Source organism: Heliangelus exortis, chromosome Z (assembly GCF_036169615.1).
Source record: "Heliangelus exortis chromosome Z, bHelExo1.hap1, whole genome shotgun sequence".
NCBI classification, from domain to species: domain Eukaryota; kingdom Metazoa; phylum Chordata; class Aves; order Apodiformes; family Trochilidae; genus Heliangelus; species Heliangelus exortis.
In genome coordinates this window covers 29,777,948-29,792,418 of record NC_092454.1, presented here as the reverse complement: position 1 = coordinate 29,792,418, position 14,471 = coordinate 29,777,948, and the positions used below count along the sequence as shown (strand labels likewise).

At 37.1% G+C, this 14,471-nt stretch overlaps 2 protein-coding genes across 17 annotated transcripts in view; both read right to left on the bottom strand.

The window, feature by feature from the left end:
- NFIL3 (nuclear factor, interleukin 3 regulated) overlaps positions 1 to 14,471 on the bottom strand; it is a 513,505-nt gene that overhangs the window by 412,300 nt on the left and 86,734 nt on the right. The gene's annotated exons all lie outside the window — the stretch shown is intronic.
- The window catches only part of AUH (AU RNA binding methylglutaconyl-CoA hydratase), a 159,943-nt gene that overhangs the window by 97,217 nt on the left and 48,255 nt on the right, over positions 1 to 14,471 (bottom strand). For all 16 annotated transcript variants that reach the window (XR_011723392.1, XR_011723393.1, XM_071731449.1 and 13 more), the window contains 2 exons: positions 14,229 to 14,321; positions 13,223 to 13,279 (listed from right to left, as the gene is read on the bottom strand). Coding sequence is in view for 14 of the 16 variants with exons in the window: in XM_071731449.1 (XP_071587550.1) it covers positions 13,223 to 13,279; positions 14,229 to 14,321 (150 nt within the window). In the remaining 2 variants the exon portion in view is untranslated. The remainder of the gene's footprint in view (positions 1 to 13,222; positions 13,280 to 14,228; positions 14,322 to 14,471) is intronic.

Sequence of the window (14,471 nt, the reverse complement as noted above, 5' to 3'; positions counted from 1 at the left end):
CAACTTTTATGTTTTGACTTGCTTAATTTTGTGTAAAATGAAGACTGAATTGGACAGCAAAGTTAAAACAACAACAACAAAAAAAACTCAAACCAAACCAAAACACTTATTCTGATTTTATGACTTACAACTTATAAAATAGTTGTTCTTATCTTTTATAATCAAAATTCAATTGAAATTACCGCCTAATACCATACAAAGGAATACATTCCATTTTTTAAGTGCACTTTCTTCTCTCAGATTTTTTCACCATATTTATGACAGTTATTATGCACAGAGCTACACTGCACCACAGTATAATTCAGTCACATTATAGGGTTTCATAATGTTAGGATAATCAGTGAAGTTTTAGCATAGCCTAAACAAATGGCCACGTATTAAATTTCTTGTACTTGTTCACAGTTGTTACATCTGCATGAGTTTGTTACCAGCACAAATGGCATGTGCATCATTGCAAATCACCAGTTCCTTCCAAGTGGAAAAAAAAATAAAAAATTGCTGGTTCAAAACAAAAACTCCAAACAAAAAAGCAGACAGTTCAATTGGAAAGAACCTTAGAACAGGAACTTGTACTATGCTCTATGTACTTCACAAAAAACTGCCCTTAAAAACTGTGCTTGTAACTGTGTAACACTGACATTATGTATGGGATTCAGCTTAGTACACTTAGGTACCAAAAGCATTCCGGCACATCACAGTGTATCTACAACTCCTGCACTGACAGGACACAGGAGTAACCAGAGACAGAACACCATGTGTAGGGAACTAAATCCCACTTGCTGTCTTCTGCTTGGAAGTACAACCTTCTAGGAATTGTTCTAGAAAGGCAGGCTCCTGCTTCAAGATAAGACAGCTCAGAAACACTTGTGGCCTTGGCCTAGTATATGGTTTTGTTTCAACAATTAAAATGAACATCTAGTGCCTGGATGTCTGAAATCAGAACTGTCTTACCAGTTCAGACAGTACATAGGTTGAAGCTGGAATTTGGGCTTCCCTATGTTTGAATCCAGGTGTAGTAGCAGTTTAAGACTCTTCCAGGAAAAATGCAATAAAAAACGTACAGAAAATACCAGCCTTCTAGATAAAGATCCATTCACTGATCTTTCCTAAGAGGACAGCAGCTTTCCTCACATTTATTGTTACACTGAGGCTTCCACTACAAGAAAAGCAGTGGGGAAGTCTGTACTGTAAAATGAATTTATCACAAACATTTCTCACCTCTCTCAGCTAATAAACCACCTAACATCTCACTCATTCATATATCCCAGAATATATGACAGATGTTTCAATTTTTCTTTCTGTTTAGCAGACTTCTTAATTCACTGCAATTTGGCTGCACTTGAGATTAACATACCCGAGGATGGCTTGATGATCTGGGAGGTCAAGTTTATAAAAATGAAGTCCTACTGTGTACAGTGAAAACTCCAGACATAAAATGTTCAAAGCTATAAACACAAGATTTTTCATTGGTTTTCATTCATCTACATTCTACAACATCTACTTTTATTCCAGCTCTGCAGGCAGAAGTACCACCTGCTGATCCTTTACGAGGAAAGAGCACACCAAGAGAGACAGTTTCCAAAGACCTTTCCACAGTAAAAAGAGAGTGGGAAAAATGACTTAGTCACAGTGAGGAAAACTGGAAAACTGCACTTAGCTTATGGTCTTGGCGTGTGCAGACCTTTGGCAGTAGGTCACAGAAATTGAAACAGTCAATAATGCAGATGTTAACCTCAGAAAAATGAAACAAACCCGCCACAGTTATAATAAAAAAACAGTGAAACACTAGAACACTGAAATGTTCAAGAACAACATTCACATTAATATTTATATGATTAAACTACTCTACTTTATGCTCCCCAGAATACAAGTGAACTAGTTATTCAGGCTGAGAGATTTTCCAAACATGTCAATGTTCCAAAACAACTACAAGCTTAGAAAGTCACCAAACATTTAACACATTTCTTTATTTCATGCGTAAATATCAAGATGGGACAAAAAAAAACACCCCCCTAAAAAACAAATATCTGAATTATGATCACACTATGTCCTTACAATGAAACAACTTAAGAACAGCATAAAATATTAATATGATTGCCTAGTAAGAAAGTTAGATATTAATAGAACTAAAAGGATCTTAATAGTATGTTTTAAAGCAAAAATGCTCATGCATCTGAAACACTGAAGACATATCCAAATAATTTTCATTTGTTTTGTCTAGCTCAAAGAACCAAGTGTGCTCTTCTACTATGCAATGTACTAGATCAGAACATTCTACATTGCTCATCCCTGGGTTTGGTTTTCTGTTTTATCACATAGTAGAAAATTACTCACCAGGAATTTACTTTGTTTTTATTGTCTTTTTTATTACAAAGAGTTTGGGGACAGTCAGCAGATGTAGTGAACAGAGAACTGTTTAATTTACTGTCACCCAAAAGAATCTGAAAGCAAAGGAGACATCAAAAGATTCGACAGGCCAAGTCATCAAAATTTGCTTGCTTTCTGTACACCGAAAGAGTAGATACTAAAGAAATCAGCCAGGCCTCTTCTTGTTCCATACAGGGGAATACTATAGTCAGCAACCTGGTAAGATAAATAACACTGAACAGAGGAGTATGCAGTAGCTACTTTAAACAACTCTCCACTAGAAAATGGTTGTTTTAGCAAGATTCAGTGAGAAAGCTGCCATTTTCTGTCCTATTTTGCCTTTTTTTAAACAATAAAAATGTACTTTCCTACCCTAACAACAAATAATTAAAAAAAACCCCCAAAACCACAAAAAACTACAAGGCTCGGAGAGATGCAAGGTGGTATTTCAACAAGTATTGCAACTTCACCCCAAAATAGTGTCTTACCCCTCTGAAGGTTCAACCACACTGCATAAAGCTGGAATTTTAAAAAAATGTTCATTTTCAACCTACAAGTTACCACTAAAAGGACTTCTATTTGTGTTCTGGGCTCAAACTCTGGAAAACTTTTAAGCAAGATTCCCAGAAAATCAGGTTAGAAATAAATGTAGCCATTCACTTGCACTGACTTTCTGAACCATTATGAAGGAATATGTTATTCATTTTTTAGAAACTATGATTGCTCAGTCATGGACATCCAGACCACAAGTTGTCTTCTGAAGCTAAAGCTTCAAGAAAAACACTTTTGTTCGTGAAACCCGAGGCCCAAAAAAGTGGCAATTCCCTCCACAATTGCAATGGCAGCAGCAGTAAATCAGCACTGAGCTCTGCTGAAAGTTACATCAGAATTTTCCTATCTCTAACATCCCATGAAATGCCTTAACTCAGAAGCTCCCTAAGTGTATTACATTATGTCCCCACAAAAAAAAACAAGACCACGAAAACAATAAAACACTTTCTCCTTACCAAGCTTTAATTGGTGCCTAAAGATCAGTTTCGTACAGGCCTAGAGAAGTCTTTTCCTATATATACCAAAGAGTAGGCTTAACACATGCAGTGATGCTGCCTGATACTTTAATCAGAGCCAGCTTAGGGCTGGCTACAGGCAATATTTAGTTTCTCTAGAGAGTGGATTAAGGGCAAGGACACTGTGCAGCTTGTACCATGGGAAATGATGAATGCAGAAGAGAATGAACATTCAGATCTAAACTAAGGTAAAAGGATAATAGCTAGGATGCCGAATAGGGAAGGAATCACTTAGAGCTCAGAAACATGGAAAACAGCAGCAGCACTGTTAGGAACAGCCAGCTGTCAGACCACAGATTAAGAACTGTTTCCTGACCCCTGAGCCCTTCTCCCTCAATGACAGCAGCAAGCTGGATTCTCTGGGGCTCTGGCAGAGTCAAAGTAGAAAAAGAATTAAGAACTATTTTACTATCTATTGCAATCTACTGCCTTGAGTGACTGGCTGCCTTGTCTGTGGCAAAGGACAGTCCTGACTTTAAGGGAGACACTGGAGTTGGGTGTGTGAGAGAATAAACCAGGATGTCAGTAAATTTGAATTAATAGCTTTTATTTTATTTAACAAATACAGCAGTAATACCATAATGTGCTTTTTCAAACAACTATGTATCAACAGCACATGCTAAATTTATATACTTTTCCAAAGATAACCAGAAAGTGTCTCAGATATATTACAATATAACATAAAAAACAACCACTTCCTGTCAGTTATATCTCTCCAATATTTACTAATGACAAGTCTTTTCCTTTTGATCAAATTGCTGGTTTGGTTTTATAAACAGACTCTCCTACCTAGCAAAACCAAAACCATGTTACACTGAACAAAAGTAATGTAACTAATCACCTAGTAGCTGTGACCATGTAGTGACCATGACTACTTCCAGACACTTCCTCTGCCTCTTGTAAGCCAGTGACGGATTGCAGTTGTTAACAGGTCAGTGAACAAATTAATTCCAGGGCACTGGAAATTATGTTCATGAAATGAAAAGTGGCTTTGCTGATACTGCATCGCTATTTCTAGACAGTGTGCCTGAACACCAGATAAATCTCACAACTTGGATTAGTGCCAAAAACTAGTGACCTAATTTTATTAGTGGTAAAAGACTAGCAATTGGTCCTATGAGAGCAGATTACCAAATAACTTTACACAAAAACATTCCATAGAGATTTTTCTTTCAATCAGATATTTTCTGATCTAACAGGTCACTGAAAACCCTCAACACCCCAAAAATGCCAGAGTCAGGTCCACTGAAGTTTAAAGATACAGTGCACTTGTATTACTCAGGCTGACATTCCTACAGAACATTCCAATTAAACAGAATAATTATTACCTTCTTCCCATCTCATTATCTCTCTCACTCACAATAATTTAATACTGTTTTATATCAAAACAGCTTTTGCATTTTCAGTGAAAAATAACACTTCAGGCTTAAATAAAGAGTTTTTACTAATAAAAGTAAATCTATTTTTAAATATCCAGCACACAGTAATCTGCTCAGTAATCTTCCTTGATTAAAAATTCCTTGGCTTCTCTTCAAAAGAAACACTGAGTGTGGATGAGCTCAACAGCTACCAATGTAATTTTTAGGAACTTACCAAGCACTGTTGCGTCTATACTAGCCCCCATGTATACACTCCAGCTGGTACTTCAGAGACCCACTCAGTTCTTCATCCCCAATAACATCTATATTGAGATGGAGACATATTTAAGAGGGGAATCTAAATAACCATACACAGCAGAAGATACTTTGTCTTCTCCTTTTAAGGCCTGCTGCTTCCTCTAAAATGCTTTCCATTTACGAACCAAACAAAGTTAAACTGAAAAACTGTAAGAAAACTATTCCTCAATAGCTAAAAGCCCCACAACATTATTTTTATAAGCCAGACTTGAACATGACATAAGTAATGTAACGCATTAATTTCAGCCAGCAGTCCCTACATACTCAAGTTACACTTCTAACACAAGTGTTATGGTTTGAATGGGCCAGGCTAATTTTACAGCTCCAACACAAAGTTTCCTGCAACCATTGAGATTGGGGTTCATATATGTTTGTATACACCTGTGAATTTTTTTCTCATCCCATGTGTTACTGTTACTGACCAGTAAATCCATTCCAGTTCAGATTTCCAACCTTTAAGTCTCTCTTCTCTATTCCCTTTTTATCTTCTCTTGGAAAGGAGGAGGGGGATAACAGAGAGAAAATCTGTCCTCTGGTTATTGGTTTGCACTTACCACTAAAGCAAGACAACATGCCAATAACTAAACTGCAACTCTGCAACACCCACCTAAGAAATGCCCTTCTGGAACACCAGCAACAAGGGGTACAGCTAACAGGGGGGGCAGAGCGTGGTGCATCAGACAGGCTGTGGCACAGCAGCTCACATGGTATTTCACACAACAGTTTGTGCAAGGAGGGTGCTGAAGCACCCCTGAAGCACTCCTTGAAGACCAGGGAGTGACTGTGTCCACCCAGCCATGTAAAGCCATAACCTCTCATAACTCTGCACCACAACTGAGGCAGCTTCCTAACAGAGCTCCACTGGAACACATTGCCACTGGGGTGTCAAGCTGCAGGGTGTGTGTCCTGGTGTAATACCAGTACAGGATGGCAGCAGTGAGCATTCACTGGGAGATACATCTACATAGAGGAACTACTCTTTGTAGTGATGGCATTCTGGGAGGCAGAAAGTAGGCTAAGGAATTACCAGGGATTGCAAGACCGAGATCAACTACTGTGATAGCACCCTGCCTTCCTTAAGACAGGTCAGACAGGAAGGCAAGACACATATTATGGAGGATTTACTATCCTCTGCCAGGCTGAAAACTGTGACTTGAGGAATAGGAGGGAACAGCTACAAGTTCCTGCCCAGCATGGAAGGTGAATCTATTCTGTTACTACCCTATCTTCCCTAGTGCCCTTCAGTAACAGGTAAGGTTCTCCAAGCAGCACCAAACAATAAAGGCAATAGTTCATCTACAGCCTTCTGATAATCTTTGTGCCCATTCTCTGGACTCAAGCCAATGACTCCATACCATGTCCTAATTTTGAGGGCCAGAGAACTGGACAAAGTACTCCAGGTGGTTCCAGAGGAGAGAGACAGTCAGAGAGCTGGAACCCCCCTCCTATGAAGATAGGCTAAGAGAGTTGAGCCTGTTCATCCTGGAAAAGAAAAGGTTCTGGGGAGACCTTGTAACAGCTTTCCAGCCCCCACCAGAGGCCTACAGGAAAGCTGGAAATGGACTTTTTACAAGGGCATGAAGGATGAGGGGGAATGGTTTCAACATGAAAAAGGGTAGATTTAAATTAGATTTCAGGAAAAAAGTGTTTAGTGATGGTGGTAGGACATACAGTCCTCACATTATTATCCACTATTTCTCAGGTAGGCAGCAATGAAATTACTCAAAGAAGGTCTTCAGGGCCTTAGGGCAAATGTTTAAGGTATCAGGAGCACAGTAGTGTTGTCCTCTATTCCTCCAATTGCAGGGAATTACGAGGGAGGAAATGGGAGGAGCCAGCAAATCACTACCTGGCTTCAAACCTGGAGTCACCAGCAAGATTTCAATTTTTGGACCGTGGGTCCTTTCTACATAACAGCAGGCATTCCAGCCACCTGTCTCAAAGGAGGGAAGGAATTTTTTGCACAGGAGTTAGCAAGGCTCATTGATGGGCTTTAAACTACGTTTGAAATGGCAAGGGGATGAAATGAGGCTTAGTAGAGGTAGAGCATGGGGTTGGCACTATGTTCAGGAAGCAGTGTGCTACTGAGGTCCTTCAGTCTGCTGTCTCAGTGGAGGCAAGAGATGAAGATCCATGCAGCAGGAAAGACACAAGAGTTATTGACGGGTTAGAAACCACAGAAGTGCCTGAGAATGGTCAGGTAGGAATGAGTTTCTCCCCTCAGAAAGGCAGAAAGATCAATAGTAGATCCAGCTGAAGTGAAGTGGATCTACGCCAGTGCACGCAGCACAGGCAATAAAAAGGAGCTGGAAGCCACTGTGATTAACAATGGAAGTGGAAAACTATTATATAGTTGCCATCAAGGGTACATGGTAGGATGACTCACTGGAGGGCTACAATAAATGGTTACGGATTATTAAAAAATCTCAAGCCACATCACCCAGGTTGCAGAAGGCAAAGGCAGGGACTGCAAGAAGGCAAATTCACCCACAGTAGTGTAAGAGCAGGTTCAAGACCCATCTAAAGAACCTGAAAGTGTAAAAGTCCCTGCGACCTGAGGAGATTCATCTGCAGCTCCTGGAAGGACTGGTTGATGAAGCTGCAAAACCACTCTCCATCACTTTTGAAAAGTCGTGGCCATCTCGAGAAGTTCCCATGACTGGAAAAGAGGAAACATAACCCCCATTTTCAAAAAGAGAAAAAAAGGAAGGCCCAGAGAACTTCAGGTTATTCAGTTGAGAACCTCAGAATTCAGAGATGCTGACTATGGAAGAAACTGAGCTCAGAAATATGAAGATCAGTATTCTTATTTTAGCTCCTGGTGAACCACAAGATGTAAGACAAGTTAGTAGACAGTGAGTTTAATTAAAGTAAAATTAAAGTTTTTAATTAATTAAAAATTAATTTAAAAATGACAAAACTTTCAGAAAGAAAATTTTTAAAATAGAATGTTATGCACCTGAATTTCCATATCCAGGACACTTTTGTTTTCCTCATGCCTCAGCTTCACCCTGAAACTTATTACTATTTACTATTACTATCACTTAGTTTTCTTAGTTTCCTATTTTTGTTTGTTAGGTTTGATTTTTTTTGTTTTTTCCCATTAACATAAAAATGAGAAGGTGAAAGAAAATAATATAAAAATCTTTAAACCAAAGTCTGCAGTTGGAAGTTTTTACCATGATTTCAAGTAGACAAGAGAGCTTCAGAAAGACGCTAGGTGCTGGTTTCAAGATATTTTTAGGGTGAAAAGGGTAGTCTTTCACAAAGTGAAAAAGAGCAGCCTTGCATGAGGTACACTAAGCTTCATACAACTTTTAAAATTAATTACAGACTTTGTGCAAGGGGTAAATAACTTCATTAAAGCATTTGTGAACTACAGTAAATCCTTTAGTCCAAAACTCACTTAGCTGAGTTTTAAGTGTGGATGTAGATTTATGTTTAATTTTAGGTCTCCGGGAAAATGAAGACTCTTTACCTAGCAGCTTTTTAGATCATTCTTTTCTCCATTTATTTTATTCTATCTAAGTCTTTTTCACTTGGGTACCCCAAGTGAATATATCCTACTCTGCACTTACGCCACGAAACCTAGTGTGAATTCCATTCATACTGTTACAGTCTGCCTCAGCTGTAGTTTCTATCCAGTGTCACATTCTTTTATATATATAGTGAGAAAGTTTAATTACAAAAGCAGAGCTCAGGTTTGCTTTCTTTCCTTTTCAAAGCTTCACTCCTTATTTACCAATGGCACAGAAATGGTCTACAAAATATGCAAATGTGATAGTACAACCCATACTCAGTGAAAAAGCAACTGAACAAGGCTTGAATCTATGTGATTTAAGAAACAAAAAAAATTGTTAATTTTTTTCATTTTCTTGTGTGCCTTTAAAAGAAATAAGCAATCCATCAATCTCACAAAACTTTCAAGCTGATGAAAGTAACCATACTTGCATACCTATGAGAATGAGGGAAACAACTGATAACGCTCAGGTTTTAAGGATTAATTTTGGAGTACTGTTTTTATTAAAATTCATTCAAAACAGTCAAAACAATACTGTTACAGAATTGGAAAGAGGAGAACAAAGAAATGCTACCATTAAACCTCTTCCTTGCTATATTTCTGAAACACAATAAACATTCCAGTCGCTATCTAATAAAGCTTCAGTTTCACCTTTGGAAAAAGGCTTCAAAATAACTTTAGGATGTAAAAAGAAGATATAACTTATTTAAAATAACTTTTTTAAAGATTTAATGGACTTATTTTCTTCCATGGAAAAAAAAAAAAATCGAACAAAGAAACCCCTTATTATTTTTATTTATACACCTTTCTTTCCTACTTGTTATTATCACAGAATGTTTTCCCTTGTCCAACCAATCATATCTGACAGTATTAACAGTGTGAGACAGTTTCTGTATATTATTTAAAAACATTTTTATCTTCTCATAACAGATCTCTTACTGAGTGGTATAAGAAACTAATGAATAAAAGCAGATATGCTAGCAAGGCAATACCTATCAATTGCAGGCCCAGTGTGATATCCACTGTGAAAGTCCAGAGACAAACTACAGAAATAGTGAGAAGGAGAGCTCTGAAATTTACAAAGCAGAAAACCAAAAGACTTTAGATACAAATGTTCCAAAAGACAATTTTCATCTAAGGAGAAACTTCCCACTGTGAAACACTTCTTTTGCAAGTGGAGAGCCACCAGAGATTATATTCAATTAATGAAAGAGGTTTGCCCTATTTTTGCTACAGTTACGGAAATGACAAAAAGAAGGAACGTAATTTTTGTATAAAAAAGACTCTTCTACATTACGCCGGATTCTGTACAGACTACAGCGTTACACAGAAAATAAGTTTTTAAAACAGTTTTTTAACTAAGAGATTAAAAAAATCAATGCCTTTTAGCAATGAACAGCTCTGAGAAAAGCCACTCTGAGTGATAAGAAGCACCTCCGTAAGCCCTAAGAAAATCTGGCTTACCATGAAATCTTGTCTCATATGAAGTCACTGCTGTCCAGTTACAGGATTATTCTGGCAAATATTTTCCATAGCTAGGACACCCACATCTCTAGCCTGGGCCCATTTTTTCATTTCCCAAGAACAGGTTAGTCAGTGCTGAAATTTCTCATCTGTGGGCAGTAAAAATTTCCCTTCCTCTGTCCACCTACTTTTAATAAAATTTTAGGTTTTATTTGAAACCACTAACCTGTAGTTACTTTCTCTAGTTCTCTGAATCTTGACTTCCTTACAAGACAATGGGATATACTGAAGAGAAAAAATGGAAGAAAAGTCTACCTTTTCCACCTCAGAATAGCAAGCTAAGGCTTTTACCATGGGGGAGAGAAATGGTTTATACTTCCAAAGGCAGAAAAAATTCCCCCAGTGCACAAAGCTATTACATAAAAGGAGGCATTACAGTCACCCCACGTGATCTCGCTCTGCTGTCTGCCATGAATGAATTTTCTGAGGAGACTCCACCTGCTACCATAGATACAACCTATACTACACATCCTTTCTTGGGTGAGACCCTCAACAGAGTAAACAGCAACAACTCAGTTAGGTGTGTTAACCAGAATTCAACTGAGAGCTTCACAATCTTAGCCTTTAGAAGGCTGGAGTACTTCCAAACATATTCAAAAGCAAAATTATTCGCACATGGGAAACTTACATTAAAAGTGACTGGCCCCTAAATGGAAGCTGACTGTTTTTTTGGATGACCATATTTCAAAGTAGGATGGAATAAAACATCACATGCAACAGGGTCCAAAAGCACATGGGTGACCTGCCCTGAATACACATTTTCGTGCTATCAAATACTAGTGACATTCGTCTAACATAGCTTTCTTGCTGTGAATTTTAAAAAAGCAAACAGAAAATAAAGAATTTTTTCATTCAGCCTCAAACACCCATTTCAATTATCACCCAAGTTAAAATCCTTACACCTATCATATACTTGTGGCAGCTGAGGGAATGTTAGTTATTTGCCATGCTATAGGGACCTACTTTGAAGAAATGACACATTTTGTCAGTGTTTCAGACGTACTAGATGGCAGCAGAAACTTATTGAGACCTTTTAGTGTCTACGGCCCTCTTATCAGCTCCACTGCCCACTCCTGCTTTGAGAACAGCAGCTTTAATTAAGCACTAGAAGAAAATTCTTCATTAACCAATGAAACCAAGTTTGTTCAAGTGGGCACACGTGGCTTTGTTACCTAAATGACATACACAAAATTACTTCACTCCTTTTTCACTTTCTGATAGATACAAAGCACGATCAGTTATTGTTCAGATGGCAGGAGACACAAAGTGCTCAAACACTGCCACAGGATTGGTGCAAGTACAGGAAAAGTTGTGATAAGCTCAAATACACTCATAAGAAATAGTTCTAGGAAAAAGTGGTATGAATATCAGAAAAATTCATCACTAAACTTTCCACAAAATGTTCTAAGTTTAAACGGCATTGCAACATGGTGAAACCTGTCATATTCTCAAGGAACTGAAGACATATGCCCGATCATTATTTTAGGATAAGAAAAAATCAAAGATTTTTCAAATCTCAGTCTTTTAATAGCAATAGAAAATTCTGAACGAAGCTTATAATAAATCAGTTACCTAGTATCGAAAACATTAGAAGTGAAAACATTAGAAGTCTGAAACATCAGTAATAAATTGAAGACAATGAAACATGAGACAACATCAATTAAGTTGAACACTGAGAATATACAAAGAACTTAACCTGAATTTCTTGAACTGGAGAGCATTTCTCCAACATTGTCTTGCAGACTTCCTCAGGAGAGAGTGAAGTGGGAGGACAAAGGGGGGAAAATTTCCAACAAAGATAAACACCACTTTCTGTCTTTTTCTTCCCTAGGACTTATTTTGAAGGCACATTATTTCATTACAACACCACTGGAAAGAAATATATACTTAAAATCATGTTCATTGTTATCTTTAATCACTAAAAGGAGATCAGTCATCATAACTCAATTTTCCTTAAGTAAAAAGTAGCTCTGATGACAGAAAAAGAGATGGGAAGTAATGACTGCAAACAGAGTCTAACAATAACCATAATAATAATGCACATGAAATTCTGCAAAACTTCTCTAGGTTAATGATAGGATGAGATTTTTTTTTACACAAAGTTCCTACCAGTGTTGCCATTATTGTAGTCCTTACTGTCCTCTTGACTTCTCTGCAGTGGTATCCATTATACTTGGATACAGTGCTTCCAAAATAGGTTCCACCCATTAGAAAGAAAATGGGGGCAATAAAGGGCATAAATTTGCCAGTACTTCCAGAAAATAAGGCCAAAAATATGTGAGTCACAGAGATTACTTGTTTTCAAGTTATTGCCCTTTCCCCAGAAAGTTAGTTACCATAATTCAAGTGATAATAATTTACCCATAAAATAAAACAAAACCAGAAAGTTTCATAACACAAAGACCTCCTTAAACATTATTAATTACATAATTTTCATTCCTCCTATTGTCCAGGGAAAACCACTCAACCCACCCTCCAAACAGGAAAGAAGTTTCTGACCCCAAAAAGCTCAAAAATTTTGGTACAAAAAAAGAACTATTCACAGCTACACTTTCAGTTTTTAAACTCTTTACAACCAATTTACAAGGAGGAAGAGAACAGAATCTGAATCCTAAAGCACTTGACCTTATGTAAAAGTAGGTCCCTATTTAAATTGCCATCTTTCTACACATATAGTTAAGTCTACCCTTTTTTCCTAGTCTGATGCTTAGCAACTTATTTAGCTTTCAGATCAGGACACTGTGTGTACAACTCGTTGGAATGTTAAACCAACTCTGGACAGTAACATTTTTTCTGCAGATGTTAAATGTCATTTACAGACTCAGCCTATACTGACTTATTTAACAAAGACTTTGATTAAAAGCATAATATACAAGTGCTACTCCCTAAAAATAAGAAATTATTTTTTTATTATTTTTTGGTAAGTAATAAAAGCACCAAGCTTTAAAACTTACCATGATTCTTAATATATAAACCAGCAGAAATCCATAAACAACAATCTAAAATCAGATATCAAAAGCAAGAGTGTTATTTAGTCATCCATGCTATCAAGAGCAAAACATTCATACCTGCACCTGGAATGATTGCCAACTTTGTTTCAACTAGGCCCATTTTAGCAGAAGAGGCTAAAAAAAGAGAATGTAAATCAGTTGCTACTATAATCGTTAGGAAAAAAAAATTTGCAAAATATGTAATAATGACAAGATTGCTAATATATTACATTTCCTTCATAAAAGCACTAAATCACTTTTTTAAAAATGGTTTGCGAAAGTCTTGAAATAGATTCTACTGTTCTGCCAGTAGTGAAAGATCCAATTACACCATCAAGGAGCAAGCACCATATCTTACTCATTTTCCTATAGCAATCAAGCAGTTAAAGTGAGTAACAGAGATTTCTGTGCAAAATTTAAAGTACTAGAAGAAAAAGACTGGTTTTATTTAACCTCTTAAGATGAGGAAGAACTCTGTATCTTATTATTAACACTTCTTTAAGCTAACAGAATACTCTCTAAGCAGAAACAGCTTTATATCCCTTAAGTTACTGGCAACTGTTCAGGACCATGTTTCCATTTCATTCCCAACAAATGGCTTGATAGTTCTGACAGCTGGATAGGTCAAGGTTCCTCTTTTCACATGGTGTTGTACCTCTTAAAATAGCTTAATTACTTACATAATAATACTCTCACTAACACCTATAGCTTATTCCTTGCAAGCTGTTTAGATAAAATCAGATCTCTACCCAGAACACTTCAAATACAGAACATGAGAATACTTTAATTGGTAATTAAAATACCAAAACACCATACATAACCATTCCAGCAACAGTTGTAAAATGAAGGTCAGAAGTATAAAATAAAAACAGTAATAAAAAAAAATCTCCGTTATTAGTGGTAAGTTGTTTGAAATTAAACATTAGCAAGTACTTAGACAGGATTCTGCTAGATCTCTTTAAAATAATCGGTTATAAACAACATCAAGCACAAAATAAGTTTATAAGATTTGCCAAAACAAGTATTAGTCAAGCCATCAGAAACACTAATGATCCTATGCTCTGTAAACAGGATTCAGACCTACCTGCCACTCTTATATCACAGGCCAATGCAAGTTCTAGGCCACCACCTAATGCAGCTCCATCTATTGCAGCAATAGTAGGTACAGGCAGATTAGCTGAAAAAGAACATAACAAGTAACATCATCCTGTATAAAGAACATCTCTGAAACACCATTTAATTACATTTTGTTCAAAGTACAATCATGCTCCGGGATAAAAGTTTCAAAAATCAGAGAAGAACTAAAAAAAAAAAAATCTGACCCCCT